Consider the following 17,810-nt stretch of genomic DNA (forward strand, 5'->3'; position numbering starts at 1 on the left):
CCATTCTGTGCTATGGCTAATGAGGTTTGTACCAAATCAAAGGTGTGCCATCAAGTGGTTATAATACTCTAAACAGCATTACACTAAATGACTATTTCAGATAGACTTTCTTCAATACAAACTGTATCACTCTGTGATGAAGAACACATTAATGGGGGTGAGGGACTGAAGGGTGGGGCTATCCATATAACTTTGCTCTTTATTTTCTATCCTTCAGAGATTGTTTTTCTGCATATTACATTTATAAAGAATAATTTTTGAGTCATGGTTAGGATTAATATTTATGTCAGCAGATTATCAATGATATTAGACACAATACAAGCAGGGCAGAACCACTTAGAACTAAACAAATTCCTCAATATCAAAATTCAAGACTAGGTGATAGGGAGCTTATTTTCTTAAATAAGCAATATTGCACATACTTAAAGACAATGTTTGTCAGACCCATTTCCTATTACTAATGAAAAATTATGGGTTATGAAATAGAGCTAGCATTATTTGATCCATTTCATGCAGTCATGCCTAAGGTATAATAAAGAAGCTACCAGGAAAAGTGATAATATATTTTTTTCCACCCACCTTAGAAAATTTTCAATAGTCTAGTCAACAGGGTATAAGGATCATTTAAAGTTTTGAAGATAGAAATCTAGAATTACTCTTAAAAACACACAGAAGATACCACGCGGGCTAGAGAGAGAACTCAGTCGGTAGAGTGCTTGCCTTGCAAGCACAAGGCCCTGGGTTCGATCCCCAGCACCGCAAAAAAAAAAAAAAAAAAAAAAAAGATACCACACAATTCAAAATGATCCATTCGCACAATTGGCTAAATAGCTGCTGCCTGGAAACTGTCCTGCACCAGGGAAATCTAACACAGAGGGCTTAAAGCATTTCATAACTATATACTTAATTCTGCTGCAAAGAAATGAAACTACCCAAGTTCAGAGATCAAATAAATGTAGAAAAAGAAAATTAAATCATAAAAGCTAAAGCTAATTTGATCTTTATAAGACTTAAGGAGTAGTTCCAACATGGTAATAATTTTCGGAAACTAAAGGTCTATATGATGAGATTTGTTTTCTAATTAGCTGTTGCAGATTGCCTACAAAAATATTTCTTTTGTTTGTTTGTGTTTTGTTTTTGGATTGAAGCCAGGGGTGTTATTTTACCACTGAGTTAAGTCATATCCCTAGTTCCCCCATCCCTTTTTTTTTTTTGGAGATAGGGTCTCCCTAAGTGCTGAAGCTGGCCTAGAACTTGGCTATCCTCCTGCCTCAAGCTCCTGAGTTGCTGGGATTACACGTAGTGAGCCACTACACCTGGCTCAAAAATATTTTTATTCCATATTTCTTCTAGTAGCCTTGCTACTCTGCCATCAAAAGATGGAGTGTAAATCCCTCCCACTTCAATTAGGCAGTTTATGACTACCTTGTAGTTAACAGAAAGTGGGGAAGTAAAACCATGGCAAGGGCAGATTAAAAAAGGTTGCTACAACTTCCACTGGGAGACCTGGAATAGTCACTCTTGAAGTTTTCAGCTGCCACAAAAACAGTCAAACAACCTGAAAAAATTCAATCCAAACTACACCAATCCAGAGAGAAGAAATGGGGAGGTCTTCCTCATAGTCTGAACCAACCACCTCAGATTACAACCATAAAAGAGATTTTAAGTTAGAACTGCCCAGCCAAGCTATTTTCAAATATCTGATCCCAGAAACTAAATAACTTGCTCTGGGAATACAATCTAATCTATAACACCAAGTCACAAGTGGCAGAAAATTAACAAGTTCCACTGAGTGCAAACTTTGAACTGCACTGCTGCACTGCTTATAACAACACTTGGTTACACATAGGAATGTAATAGACACAAATACAACCTAATAATCTGTGGAACAGAGAATGGTAACAACAAGTAGAGGATCACAAAATGAGACTGCCATCTCCTATGAATGAGGAAAAGATGATGTGATATGTAAAGAAAGGAAAAAAACCTTTAATTCTTATGTTTTATTTTGGCAAGGAGTCATGTATCTTAGAAAGAATGAACTAATGTGGCAATCCACATAAAAATAGTAGAAATCCATGTCAGAGAAAGTAGGTTGTTCAGAAAGGTAACAGAGTACAGAACTTTGAGATATGTATTCTAATAAGAAAGAGGGGGAAAAATTTATTTAACAAGGAATCTGTCTTGGAAAAATATTATTAACATACCTATCCAACTGCCTCTTGGATATATTCCCGCCTCCACCCCACAATCACTCACATCAATTCTTCCCTAGTGTTTCCTATATTGCTTATGGATATAAGATCCAAACATGCAAACTGTAAGTCTGGAAACTACCCTAGGATTCCCTGACTCCCTTAACCTTCAAATCAGTCACTAAGAAATGATTCCACCACATTCTAAATATCTTTGAATCGCTCTCCCTTCTCCATCTGCAACTCCTCACGCCACTGTCCTCGTTCCAGTCGTCTATTACCTAGAGAACTAAATTAATTACCTATCTGATCTCCAGCCCTTCAGTTTTGGTACACCCAATTTGTTCCTGATAGTAGTATTTTTCAAATTGTGTGCTACGTCTCACTAGTGGATTATGAATTCAATTTATTGGCTTGCAGCAAGTCCTTTAAACATCAGGACAGAACAGGAAATACATGGTACATCCCACAAAACTAGTGAGAGTAAGATGTATTTATGAAACTTTCATTTTAGTTGTATATAAGTATGTGTGTATATACAAAATCATAAGGTAAAAATGTATTTCTTACTACCACAGTCCAAAAAGCCAGAAACCTAAAATTTGATCTTTCAAAATACAAGTCTGATCATATTCTCTATTCAAACTTTTCCATGATTACTTATAACTTACTGAAATCATGAATAAGAATCACACAAGGCCCAGGCAAAACTATGTCTTCATAGGTAATTCTGATAGGTAGCCAGGTTTGGGACCAACAGGCTTCTCAGGTAAAATTCAAATTCCTTGGTATGATATACAAGTAATCCAATGTCTGTCCCCTGCTCAACCTGATACCTTTAAAATGTATAAAGCTACAGCCATTTTATCTCTGCTCCTTTACCAAGGCTGTTCCCTTTGTTTTTACCTTAGACTCGACTCTCCTTCTACAATTCTCTATCTGGTGGGTGAACTTTTTAAAGTCTTTGGAGCCACAGACTCTCTAAAGTTTTCCCCTTGTCTCTGATAGAGATGAATCAACCTGGTCAGTCTAAATGGATCTTCTATCTACCTCTTTTGTAATATCAACACTATATTGGCTTATGGCCACCTTGACTAGACTGAGAACCACTTGAAGACCAAAATATTGTCTTATTTACAGATTCCCCAATGTCTAGGAAGTAAATCATAATCAATCTCACAGTACCCAATAAAATGAAAACCAAAAGAGTAATTTTGTAACTTAAATTAACTAGAACACGATGGTTTCTTTTACAAAGTATTTAATTCTATCTTTTCTTTTTTTTAAAGAAGAAAGTCCACAGGGAAAATATATAATTTTGGAAACTATCAAGAGTAGGAAAGCATATATTGTTAAATGCACTGGTTGGAGAAGTTTAAAATATTTAAGTCTTCTGTGTTCTAGTGACCTAATTAAGAGTTAGTCACAGTATACACTTAGACACTCTAATGCTGTGGCTATACCAGAGGAGGGGTAGTTTCTCATTATCTCACTGAACAACATTTTCCGGAGTTATAACCTTTCAGATTCTGATTATTTGAATTGTCTTGTGGCACTTGTTAATTATTTCAATGAAATTATTAGAATAAACTAGACTTATCAAAACATTTAAGAATATACTGTTTTGCTCAGAGCTCCTCCAAAAAATTTTTATTTAAAAACAAATCTGTAAGTTATAAGGCTATGGAAGTTTTATTTGTATATTACTGAGCAAATACAAAAGAAAGATAAATGAAAGAAGCAAATTGAAAAATCTGAAAACAAATGTTTTTCTATTAAAAGTATGGAGAGTCATTAGAACCCTACTGTAAAACCAAGTCTCTGTTCTAATGTTTTTTATCAGGGGAAGAAAGAGGCCTCATGCAGGTTTATAACATCCTACATGTGCTAGTATCTTTTACTGTTGAATTTCTATGAATAACATGTTAAAAATTGCTCAATGTACTGCTGGTTTTAAACACAGAAAGGTAGTATTAGAGGTTTGTTTCAATAGCTGACTGTCTTGTTTATTAGCTTCCTCCCTCCAGTTGGTAAAAAATAGAATTGAAAGCAACTTTGGTTGTCTTTCTTCTCCATTCATCTGTGTGAAAGACATTTGAAAGGAGCTAGCAGGAAGTAAGAAGAATAAACTAATGGTTGTAGCAATTTAGAACATGGACTATACTATACTACTGTGGTTCAATAATAACCACACAAATTATAAGCCATCAAATTCATTTCAGTATAAATGTTAAAGTTTAGGCTATTATTTAGTTGCTAGAAAACTAGAATGCCTAAGGTTTTGGTGCTTTTCTTAACTCCCTGAAGTCTGTTTTACTTCAATCATCAAAGAGATACAGGAAGCATCCACTAAAATATTTTCTATTTTATCATCAACTTATAATGTCTAATGATAGAAAGAATATTGTGCTGCTGTTCTAGTCCTTAAAATTTTTTTAAATGGTATGAAGCTATAACATTATTTACATAATGGAATTATCTCCATAATGGAATACATTTCAAACACATAAAGTACTGCTTTATATACTCATTTATACTCCTAGTTACCAAATCTACAATATGCCAAAAATTTTTTTTTAAAAAATGGCAACCCCAATGTTTTCAAAATCATTTTTCTTCTGCATCAGAATTCTGATTCAGTAGTTCCAAGTTAAGACCCAGGTATCTGTGTTATTAAAAAGTAACACAGTGCTCGCTTCGGCAGCACATATACTAAAAAGTAACACAGAAAACTTTGGGGACAGCGGGCACTGACTTAAAAGAGAACATCAATATTCTTTCCATAAAGGTGATAAGAAGAAGCCCCTGAAACAGCTCAAGAAGCAGGTCAAGGAAATGAATGAGGAAGATAAGGCTTTCAAGCAGAAACAAAAAGAGGAGCAGAAGAAACCTGAAGAGCTAAAAATGAAGACTGTGGGGAAGGGGTCCCTGGCCACAGGTGGAATTAAGAAATTTGCCTGAGATGATGGTGACTATTGATTCTTTCCTTTCCTATTTAAACATCAGGATCCCTGCTATAACATCTTTTGACACCTATGGCTAGAATGAAGTGTTGACCTGGAATTTATTGTAAATTTAAGAAAAAAAAATTTATTTTTAAAAAAGTTCTTTCCTTTAACACTCTTACTCATCATGTATGCCATATAAATGTGTGGATTCATGAAAACTACATAATAAATTTTATGCCTTAATTAGTGCATAATGCAACTAAATGATCACAAGTTACTACAGCACTAGAAAAATCAACCTCTTTTAAAAATGCAATATTTATAAAGGTAATCTACTGAACAATGTGCTATTACACAATGGAGCCACAGTCTCTCTTGCCTCCAAATCTCTGCTCAAGCGACTCTAGCCACCTGAAGCACCCTCCAAATCCACTGCAGTTTACTAGGCAAAAGTATTTAATCTCTTCTCTGAACCCTCTTATTGATTTGAGATAGGCAATACAGTGACTATACTATACTGTTATGGTTGGAGCTGGAAAGTCCTACAAAGCTCATATATTAAAGACTTGGTCCCCAATGCAGCAATGTCTAGAGGCAGGACTTTGGGGAAGTGATTGAATCAAGAAGGCTCTAACTTCAACAGTGGATTAATCCATTTGATGGATAAATAATTTGGAGGGACTACTGGGTGGTTGTGGAAACTACAGGCAGGTAAGGCATGATTGGAGGAAGTACAATACTTAGGTGTGCCTGTGGGGACTATATCTTGTCTCTGACTCCTTCCTCTCAGTCTTTCTCTCTCTGCTCCTCTACTGCCACGAGCTGAGCAACATTCCTTCAACATGTTGCTTCTGCCTTGATCAGCCAACCATAAGCTGAAACCTCTAAAACTGTGAGCCTAAATAAATCTTTCCTCCTCCAAGTTGTTTGTGTCAGGTAAAAAGTCAACTACTACACATATATGATAGCATATTTCCAAAGAGGTCTGAGGCAGCACTCTATAAGCAAACATAATAATATTTCTGTAGCAAAATGAATAAACATTCACACTAAGTAGAATAAATACTATGAATAGTCTCATCTCAGGTCCAGTCAGGTTTCACCATCAAATGAATTTGAACTAATTTTTTTTTTTAAAAAACTAAATCTTACATTAAAATTTTGGATTTTGAAATTATAGATAAAAGTTGCAGGAACTTTGCAGGAGACCATAACAGTATAGTATAGGTCATTGTATTGCCTATCTCAAATCCAATAAGAGGTTTCAGAGAAGAGATTAAATACTTTTTGTAGTAAACTGCAGTGGATTTTAATTTTGTTAGCTAGAATAGTTCACAAATGAAATTGCTATGTGAAATAAATTAGCATGCAGCTCTCATTTACTATTTTAACTGTTTCTTGCATTATATGGATAAATACAAGACAGTCAACTTTTAATATTAATTACATTCCTTTCCTGCATCATAAATTTTAGAAGGCGGGATATAGAATATGGTAACTTGTTTTCTTCTAATTAATACACTCTAAATAAAGCTGACAATTAACAAAAATACAAGGGATAGTAGACAAGAAGAAAATGGAAAGCTAGAGGGATGGGGAAAGGGTCATCAAAAGGTGTAGTTATGTTTAGATAGGAGCAAGAAGTTCTGGAGTGCTATTATAACACAGATTGACTAAAAATAACAATAATCTAGAATACATTTCAAAAAGGTAGAATGATTTTGAGTTTTCACTACAAAGAGGTGCATAAGGAGAGAGATATAATTCAATCTGATTAAAATATTACAGAATGTGTGTGTAACATATTACCCACTAATATGTATAATCTTTGTTTTTATGTATCAGTAAATTTAAATTTTTAAAAAAGAAAATGGAAAACTATTGAGTATTTAAATAAATATAGGGATGCAAAAAACTAGAATTCTAAAAGGTTCAAAGCAGGTACCATAATTTGGGGGCTTTTTTTTTTTTTTTAAAGAAAAACAAAGCTTTCTTTGTGGATTTTCTTTAAAGTCAAAGGGGCATTTGAAAATAAAAAAAATAGAATTTTCCACAAGCCCAATCTTTAAGATTTCTGAACTACAACAGCACATTAAATACTTGGCATTTAAAAAGAAACTAAGGAGGAAAAAAATGTCAGTATGTGCTTTCTCTGAAGTTTAACAAAAATGAGGGTGAGCTGGCTGACAAAATTTCATTTAACTCCTAGTTATATATCTAGAATACCCTGCCTAATTTACATACAAAGTCAGTCACCATTCACATAATCACACACAACAGAAAGCTGACATGGTAATTAAAAGACAAAAAAAGTCTGTCTGAACTCAGAGCTTCCTATTCTAAATGGAAAAGTTTAATTCTGAAAGGGTTAAGCAGAAAAACTGTTGCTTTTAATATGGTCAGTTTCTTTTCCTGTGATGAAACAAGAATAAAATCATAATTTTGGTCACTGCTGGAATATCGCTTTTCAAGAATCAAAATAGAATTTTGAAACCTCAGTAACAGATCAGGGAGATCACCTTGAAAGTTAGTTTACAATAGCAACAAAATTTTTTTATAGGTGGATCACCTTTTCTGATCCACCTATATGCCAGTATCATTAGCAAGTTCTTAAACTGATAGTGTTTAAGTAGCCTTCTAATCTACAGAAGAAATGATACAATAAGATTTTTACTTTAGATAATGTGGCAAAGCAAAGTGGGAAGACTAAAGAAATAAGTTTGGCAAAATATTGAAAACTATTGAGCTGGAAGATAAGTACACAGAGATCTGGTATATTATTCCATCTATTTTTGTATATATTTCAAAAACACAACAAAATTGAGATTTTTAAAACAGGAGTCTTGATTGGATTTATCCAAACTCTAAATTTATATAAAAGATAAGCAGAGGTCTTCTATTCGCTGCTTTCAAATTTCTGAAATATTTAGGAATCCAAAAGGACCTAGGACTCTGTAAGAAAAGAACATGGCTCAGAAGCTGCGACCAGAACAGTGTAAGAGAGACCTAACAAATACAGGTATTTTCAATTTGTCATTCTTTAAATGTATTACAGTCAGTGCTGTATAGACAATATTTTGCACTTTCCATAAGCAGTCACTATGGCTAAGCACAGAAATTTTCTTGCCATTCTACAAGACAGAACCTACTTCCTTCTTGACCAACTACAGTGAAAGAAGTAGGGAAAGAACTGGTTACCTACATGCAAAGTTGAATAAATAATAGGAAAAATATTTTAACATGTATACAGTATACAATAACAACAGATACAGATAGATGACATTACTAATAAACCACCCTTTAGTTATTTGCTTAACAGAAGAATAAAAGTGGAGTATGCCACTCATTAATATTGATCAGATTCAAGAAAATCAACTGGATCACATTTTTATGGAGGTAGAACATTAATAGGCTATAAACAGTACTACACTAAGGTAAATGTTCCACTACTCTAAAAAGGATGGATCATTTCTGATTGGTACTAAGATCATTAATTGTACTGACTACACAGTGGGTTAGGGATGCTTCTAATTTTTGAGGTGGGTTGTGGTACTATTCACCCTTTGAACCTTCATGAAAGTAGTATTCATGAAAGGCCTGGGGCTGAAACAATAATCCCGGTATGGAGATATTAAAGAAGCTACACCTACCTGCTCAAATGGAAGAAAGTTACAATTACTGACAAAGACACCGTCTTTACTCAGACATTAGAGTGAGATCCCTTGTCTGAAATGAGTTACTAGAGAACGGTAAAGCAGAGTCACAGAAGATTTCCTGGAAGCGGCTATAAAAATTAGCTTTCAAGATAAAAGAAAAGTTAGAAGAAGAAAAAAAGGCATTCTAAGCAGAGGAAAAAAATGTCAAGAAAGAACAAAAGGGCAAGACAGACAATGGTGAGCTTAGAGGAAGAAAAGATAATTGAGAGTAAGAAGAAAAATATTAAAACACACACTAGCACACACATGTACAAGTTCCCCCATTAAAGATCAACAGACATCTACTTTTCTTTTTTTTAACTCTTAACCCAATGAATGTAATGACCAATATGCGATTAACCTGAGGTTCTATGTCCTCCTTGGAGGAGTTCAGTGGAATATCAAAATGTGTTTTCTGAGTGCTAGTCTTCCACTATTTCTAACTGTAACCAGTGAGATGGGCAGTTTGGATCCTCAGTGCTTTCTTGATGATGTTTATGTGATGTTATTTGAGCCTTTCAGATGAATGGGATGGGATACTAATTATGTTAATTCTAAAACAGTACTAAAATTCCTCTGTTCTGTTTCTTTTGTTGTAGTAAGTTGGTTTGTGTGCCCAATCGGCACACCTGTCGAGATTGTTCTAAGAATAGAAATGGGATAATAGCTCAAATAATAAAACAACATAAAAGTAACAAAATTTCCAATCTTATTAAATTTGTTTGAATTTTCTTCTAAAGTCAAGTAAATCTATTGATTTCACAAAATTATGGTCTGATAAATTACCTCTACTATTTCTTTCAGAGAAAAAACATGCAAATGCTTTTCTCCTGTATGAAGAAGTGTTTAAAATTTGTCTTGTCATTTTTTTAAAGGTTAAGTCTAGAAATTATTTAGAGGCATACGTGTTATAAAAGAGTAAAAAAAACCTAAAATCCTGCAACAATAACTTTAGAAATCTAACTTCTTTTCCTTTATATTTTTCTATGTCCTCTAGAAAGGAATGTTATAAAAATGAGTACTCCTTGGCAGGCTAGATGTTTTGCATACATTATTTATAATCTTTAGTAACCTATGGAGTAGATATTAATACCACACATTTATACCTGAATATACAGAGGCTATAAAAGATTGAATAACTAGTCTAAGATCACACAGTTTATAAGTGGTAGAATCACCTCAAAAATTTCAACATATATAAACAGCTTTGTGGTTCAAAGAAGAATGCTCAGAGCCTCAGACATGGTAAAGAAGCACTCTACCACTGCACTATATCCTTTGTTCAGACAAAATTCTTTGTGATCAGAAATAAAAATCATTGCATCTTACACACACAAAAAAAGGCTATCTTGAGAAAAAATTATCTTCGCAATTTTGGTGACTAAAATTCTAAAATTCCATTTTATAGTGTCTAAGAGAAGTTTTGGACTGAATATAAATAATAATTAAAGACTACTAATCTAATACATATTTTCCTCAAGGTTTACCATTAATTAAGATGTCTTTATGATTCTATAATTTCAAATTATTTCTTTTCATCCTTGTCATTATGGAGGCAGTTATTTCATTAGGGTTTAAGAGCAAAAGTCCAGGAGAAAGGTAAGACTGGATAAAATCCTTACTTTTTAGCTATATAACCTTGAGCAAGTTGCTGAAACTCTTTTAAGACTTACTTTATCTGTAAAATAGGGTTATATATGTGACTCATAGTTGTTGCAATAAGCAAATGTGCTAATACGTATAAAGCATTCCACACAGCACCTGATACAGAGTAAGTGCCCAATAAATTTGTAAAAGTGATATATTTTAGAGACTTCTTTGTTTAATGGTATCTTTAATGAAACTTCACTTTTATTACTATTACTACTGTAAGATATTGGGCATAAAGTGTCAGAATTTCTTGACTGAAAGAAAGAAAAGCATTAAAATTCCTTTCAAAGAGCAAGCCTTTTTTTCATGTCAAAACAGACTTTCAAACAAAATAAAGATTTTACAAGAGAAAGAAATAGGCTATGGCCCTTCAAAATTACCAACTCTTCTGTATGAAATATGGAAGCACATTTAAAATATAAGGAAGAAAATAACATTATAACATGTTGCTGCTACAAGATAATCTACAGAAATAGCACCTTCTCCAGGCCACAGTCAATTCCATCACTGACCACTGAGAGGAGCTGTAACCTAGGAAAACGTTTACATAGGCGTTCCCAAGGTTAAACTTTTCCCACATTCAACCTTACAGTATGCAGCTCTCTTGCTAAAATACACCTTAAATTAATTTGATCAGGATACCCCGATTCTCTTTTGGAGACCGTGTAAGGAATAAAGCAACAAATTATGTCTATATAAGAATAAAAGACAAAGGATCCTTACCCTCCTTCCATGCTTTGTTTTTCTCCATAGCACCTAAGGCACTATATATTTATATACTTAACATGTATTTATTTTATCTAACATACTATATATTTCACACAGTAATTTGTACTTTCTCTCTCTCTCTCTCTCTCTCTCTCTCTCTCTCTCTCTCTCACACACACACACACACACACACACACACACACACACAGGATTATAAGCTTCATGAAGATTTGTCCTTCGTTTTATACTTTATTACCAGTGCCCAGGATACTACAAGCTCAGTGAATGCTTAGTACTGAATGAATGAATGAATGAATATTGGTTCATGTGTTTTCAAATGTTTATAAAAGTACCTCATTAGATAATACAAAGTAAAGCAAACTGCTTTTACCTGATAATGAAGATGGAAAATTTGAATATACTGAAAAATGCATTGTCTACTTATAGTGAATTTTGATTTAGAAGGAAATGTCTAACAATAATTCTTCAACCCCATAGATTGTTATGAAAACAGATGAAAACCACAAAAAAGAACAAAAACCAGGGGAGTAGAAATGTTAAAAAGCAGAATGATGGTTGGGAAAATAGAAACACAGTGTTCTATCAACTACATCATTCAGAGTAAAGTTTTCAAGGTTATATCATTATGTAGTAAAACTTAATTTCTTATAATATCTCAATTAAAACACTGGTTTTATAAGGTGAACAATATGAATAATATTTAAAAATCATTTATATCATTTTATTATATTTTTGTGAATCAATGTATTAATAAACATTTTGAAGGACTTCTAACATTTCATTTTTAATTTCCTCCTATGTTTATTTCCTTACCTAATGTCTGATTTCGAGCAACTTCAACCATTTGAGTAATAAACAGGCAAATGAGCAAAATAAGTTTCTGAGCTTTTCACAGCTCTTTTACTTTCAAACCACTTCAATATGGAAAGGATAATCCAATATATACTTCTTTATCTTAGAACCAACTTTAAGTTTAATATGTCCCTATTGATCTTTAAAATACCTTTAAAAATGTATAATACAGAATTTATGAAGGTTATTTTTCTGAAAATTCCACAGATTTGAGTGTCTTTTGTGGTCAAATCTAATATATATCAAAGAACTTTTTTTTTTTTTGGTACTGTTTCTACAGTGATTAACTTATAACCTGTTATTCAAAAATTTGGAACCACTGTGTCTTTACTATAAGATTAATTGGGTAATAAGAATATCATTTTAAACAAATATAAAATTAGTTTTTATATACCTTTGCCATTAATTACAAGTCAAATTTAACTAGCTAATTTTTGTTGTTGTTGTTGAGGTGGTGGTGGTACTGGGGATTGAATCCAGAGCCTCATACAAGCCCTCTACCACTGAGCTACATTCCAGCTACATCCCAAGCCCTTTTAAAAACTTTATTTTGAGACAAGGTCTTGCTAAGTTGCCAGGCTGGCCTCTACTTGTGATCCTCCTCTGAGCCTCCCAAGTAGCTGCAATGATAGGTGTGCACCACCACAAGTGGCTAGCTGGCTAATTCTTTAATATGTCAAATTAAAAGACTTCAGCTGTATAATAGAACTATGAATATGAAAACCCAAAGGCCCTCCTTTAGGGAGAAGTTCTTGATGTGAGAATTAAAGCTGATTTTTTTAATCACTACTTCAGGTATAATGCTCAAATCTATCACTACAAAAAGCCAAAACTGGGCTGGGGTTGTGGCTTAGTGGTGGAGAATTTGCCTAGCATGTGTGAGGCACTGGGCTTGATCCTCAGCACCACACAAAAATAATTAAATAAATAAAATAAAGTTCTTGTGTCCATCTACAACTAAAAATATTTTTTATGAAAAAACGTCAAAATTGTTAATGTGTGAAACTTTAACACGATTGGCAGTGGCTTGAAATACAGTCATCAGAACTCCCCTACTGTGCTTGGACCAGATCTGACCCCTCATCTTTCCAGCTCTTTAAATGGCACAGGCACTGTTGAAAAAAGTACAAGATTCCTTTACCACTGGGCTTTAACCCCAGTCCTTTTTATTTTTTTATTTTGAGACAGGGTCTCAGTAAGTTGCTGAGGCTAGCCTTGACTTGCAATCCTCCTACCTCAGCCTCCCAAGTCACTGAGATTACATGTGTGTACTATCACACTGGATATACACTTCCTTCAAAGATATCAAAGGTAATTCTGATTTCATTCAATAAATGTTTAAATGAGTATCTGCTATGTGAGAAGCACCATTATAGATGCTAAACAGACAAAAAGATAAATAACTGAGACACTTTTGCCATCAAGCCTCAAACAGAATACATAAAATATTACACATAATTTGATAAAGTTTTAACAAAAGCATTTCTTTCAAATAATTCTATTAATTATCATTTAATTAAAAACTTATAAAATCTATAAATTGCTAGTTAATTTTCATAAGGAAACATTTCTCTTACTGTCAAAACATTCATGGACCTTAATAATGCACACATAAAGTAAAAAACAGGAAAGGTGAAGAAATTTGCTACTAGCTTACATTTTCTATAACAAATGTCCACTCTTTGTCTTCAAATTCCTCTGCATGAGGATCCTGTAACAAAAGCAAAATACAGATCTTTCGTCAAATCAATTCAGTTAAGAAACTACAAACAAATTTGTTTTTAACTTTTACTAACTTTTTTTAAAGGGAGAAGCAAAATAGCCTACCCTTATGATACTTTCATAATTATTCTAAACTTAAGTCCATTGTTTTATATTTTGAAATTCTCTATTTTTACTTTTGTTGATACTTATCACTATTTTCCATCATTGCATCTAGGCAAGACAAAAAGAAACCTGATTGGAGACAGAGAGACAATTCATTAGGATTATTAAATGCTGTTATAAATCTCTGTCCTCAGTTTTATCCCGAAAGTACTTTAAACCAAAAGTACCACTCAAAGCAAGGTGTTCTTCAGTGTAGAGGTTATACACATTTAGAACTTCTAAGCATTACAAGGGACTCATAATTCAGACAAAATGGTTAAATCAGTATGGGATATTGGTACCCTCCTACCACTTCTCCCCATTAACCCTGGAAATGCCACAGAAACATGAGAAAGGGAAATGGGTCCCACTACCCCCAGTGCAATATCTTTTTTTTTTTTAAATAAGGCACATTTTTGCAAACTTCTATTTGACAAATATTTATTAAGTACTTATTATATGAAAGTTTATAAAGGTGTTACATGGGTTTAAACATAATTGTTCCTGCTTTCAAAGACAACACAATAACTTTAATCTAAATACTTATATATGATGGATGAAATAAATGGCTTCACCAGAAATTAGAAAACAACACATTACTTCTAACAGGAATGAAAATAAAAGCTTCACAAGAGAATAAGTATCTGAGCTACATGGGACTGTACATATTCCAGATACTAGGATAAGTAAATGCAACAAAGCAAAAGGCAAGGAGGAAAAAGTAGTGAGGTCCCATTACTTGTGCATTTAACTTATTCAAGTTCACTTTTAGGTTTTACAAGTAGGGTAAGGATGGACATATGGAGACAGTGAGAGAATAGTTCAGCAGAGCAGGCTTTTGAATTATCATTCCACTCTAAGACTGAGCATACACAGATAGGAGATGGGCTTTGATGTTCCCCCTCTGGGTCTCAGATCCCACATGCTTCTTATAGGGAAGCATTCATTTATGATTGATCCTACTTTAGTTTATTATTATTATTCTGTTTTTATTGCCACAGCTGAGTTTGTACCTTGGCTATTTCAAGATATAATTGAGTGTAGCATTCTCTCAATTAGTCTCTTTCATTCAGTCTCCTACACAGATTAACTCTTCCAAGCCGTAGTTCTGACCATGTTAGTACAACTCAGATTTCTTTAATGTCCCTTACGACCTATGAGATAAATCCCTAATTCCTTAGTTATTTCATTATTTCTGTTTACTTATTTTGTAATACATTAGTATGGTATGTGCTATATTGAGGTACTATTTTTATGAGTAAATTCATGCAGGTGGGTTAAAAACCTGCCAAAAGAAGTCTGTTTGGTGGTGTTGGGCAAGGGAGGACAGGACAGGGTAGAAGAGAAAGGGAAGCTGAATAATTGATATTGGTTTTCCTAGTTATTTCTGCCCAGGAACTAGGTTTATGGAGAACAATGACCACAAGTAGAGATTGAAGGAGTTTTTCATAATGAATTTAAGACATAAACAATGCTAATTTAGAGAACAGTCTATTATCCTCCAACCTGTCTTATTTTTTAAGGAAATCAGCATAATTAGTATCAGAATAATAGTAATGCAAAATATTTATTGCACACACACCATATTCTATTAATTGTGCTAAGTGCCTTATTCATTACAGCAAGTTTTGACATACATACTATTTTCACTTCCATTTAATAGAACGGAAAACTGAAATCTAAGAGAGAAAATTTCTCAGAGTGCACAAGTAAAGGTTGAAGCATTATGATGCAATCCCAGGTCTGTCTGACTTGAATCTACGTTTCAGTTTAACCACTATGTCCCCAGGACCAAGAATGTTACGTGGCACACAGCAGGTTCTCAAGAGTACTTGATAAGTGAATTAATGGATGTATGTCTCAAAAACTAACAAATATTTAACAGTGCCTTATACATTCTAAGACATATTTAAGTAGATAAAACATTTTTTCTAAAACATAGATGATGTATTACCTCTAAAAGAATATTTACTAAGGAATAATTTCAATTAGACTAAGAAACATCTGATAGGGTAAAGTTAGTAAAAAGATGTGAAAGGAAAAATAATGTTCATTTTTAAGGCACTTAAAAATGGCATCTTTATATAGTTAACTATTTATATTACTGACCAGACAAAAACATAAATGAGAATGACTTCTCGCTTGAATCAATTAAGATTTCTTTATATCTTATTCTCTATTTGTCTCATTCTTAGCACCGCTCTAAAGAGAAAAATTGAAGTGGCTTGAAGAGTTGCCATTTTCCTTCTTAAAATCCTAAAAGGCATTTTTAAAAAATTTACTAGAAACAGCTATTTTCAATTTAATTCAAATTTCAAAAATAGGTGCTAGTCTAAAGAAATTAACTTCTAGTTTTCCCAGCAACAGTTGTTGAAGAGACTATCTTTTACCCATTGCATATTTTTGGCACCTTTGTCTAGTATGAGAAAACTGTATTTATTTGGATTTGTGTCCATGTCCTCTATTCTGTACCATTGATCTACCTGCCTATTTTGGTGCCAATAAGAAATGAACTTCTAATTAAATCAGAAAAGTGATTGGGCTGATAAAGCATGCATGAGGTCCTGAGTTCAAAATCCAGTAGAAAAAAACAAACAAACAAATAAATAAATAAAAGATAAATCACAGAAAAATGAAATATATTGACAACCTTCTTAAAAAGCATCTCTCTGTAAGAATACCTCCATGACTGGCTCTACTGAAGCTATTTGTAAATTTCAAGACTGAATAAACTACAGGATTTAGTATAAGAAAGGAGAAAATATAAATATTTTTTCACTTGAATTATTTTTAAATGCTGCTCAAAAACAAGATCCAAAAGTTGCCATGAAAAGATTGAAGTTGTTTCATTTTGTTCTGTACTTCTCGCTTTTCTATTAGAATTCTGAGAGCATGGGAGAGTCAGGATGATAAAATTCAGTTGAAAACTCACTTAAATATTGAAAATGGTCACAAGGTTGCTCCAATTGTATAATAGATAAGAAATGCTGAATATAACAAACTGGGAAGGAAGAGATCTTTTGTTTTGTTTTGTTTTGTTTTCCCTATATCCTAACACCAAAAGGCTTTAGTTCAGTGATTATAAAGGACACAGGGAACATCCTCATCACTACTCAAAAACTACACTAACTCCTAACCCTCCAAGCAATACCTTTCAACAGTCACTTTCAGTTCAAATTCAGTCAGTGCATATTCTTTTCCCAAACACATGGCTGTCAGCTATTTACCAGCTCCATTCTAACTCCTTGTTCTTTATCACTTTTTTTTTTTAAGTTGTAAAACTAAGTCCACTCATTTGCCTTACCAATATGAACAAAAGACTAAATCAACATATTTAAGAAAGTACTTAAAAGTCTTCCTTGAGAATGCCACATCTTGCTGGTGTAGTCAATATTCATAACTTGTGAATACAGAATAGGCAAAGAGGTAAGAATAGGATTAACAGGATATTTAAGCAAGTTACCTTCCTTTTTGGTCTGTTTCCTTATAATTAAAATGGGAATAACAATAGAATCTTAGGGTTGCTTTGAGAATTAAATGAACTAATACATATAGAGACTCTGAAAGTATTGCTCTTAACCAACCAGCAGAGCATATTAATTCCAGTAGAAGAATCATGGAGAAGAGGGTTTAATAACAGACTTAAAGGATATTTGGTAGAAGAGCAATAGAGTGGTTCTGACTATCCTGGAAAAAAAGAGCAGCTACTGTTTCATTCCTATATCTCCCTGAGCAAATCAGAGAGGGTTTGTGTGTGTGTGTGTGTGTGTGTGTGTGTGTGTGTGTGTGTGAGAGAGAGATGACAAGTACAATCAACTAATGTTTCAATGTCAATAAGAGTAACATCAATACTAAAAAATACATGTAATATGTTA

The 17,810-nt window shown here is 33.3% G+C and overlaps 1 protein-coding gene across 1 annotated transcript in view; it reads right to left on the reverse strand.

The window, feature by feature from the left end:
- The window catches only part of Ehbp1 (EH domain binding protein 1), a 310,593-nt gene that overhangs the window by 228,172 nt on the left and 64,611 nt on the right, over window positions 1–17,810 (reverse strand). Inside the window, 1 exon segment of the mRNA XM_047522702.1 lies at window positions 13,727–13,780. Within this exon segment, the coding sequence (XP_047378658.1) occupies window positions 13,727–13,780 (54 nt within the window).

This window comes from Sciurus carolinensis, chromosome 13 (genome assembly GCF_902686445.1).
Source record: "Sciurus carolinensis chromosome 13, mSciCar1.2, whole genome shotgun sequence".
Lineage (NCBI taxonomy): Eukaryota > Metazoa > Chordata > Mammalia > Rodentia > Sciuridae > Sciurus > Sciurus carolinensis.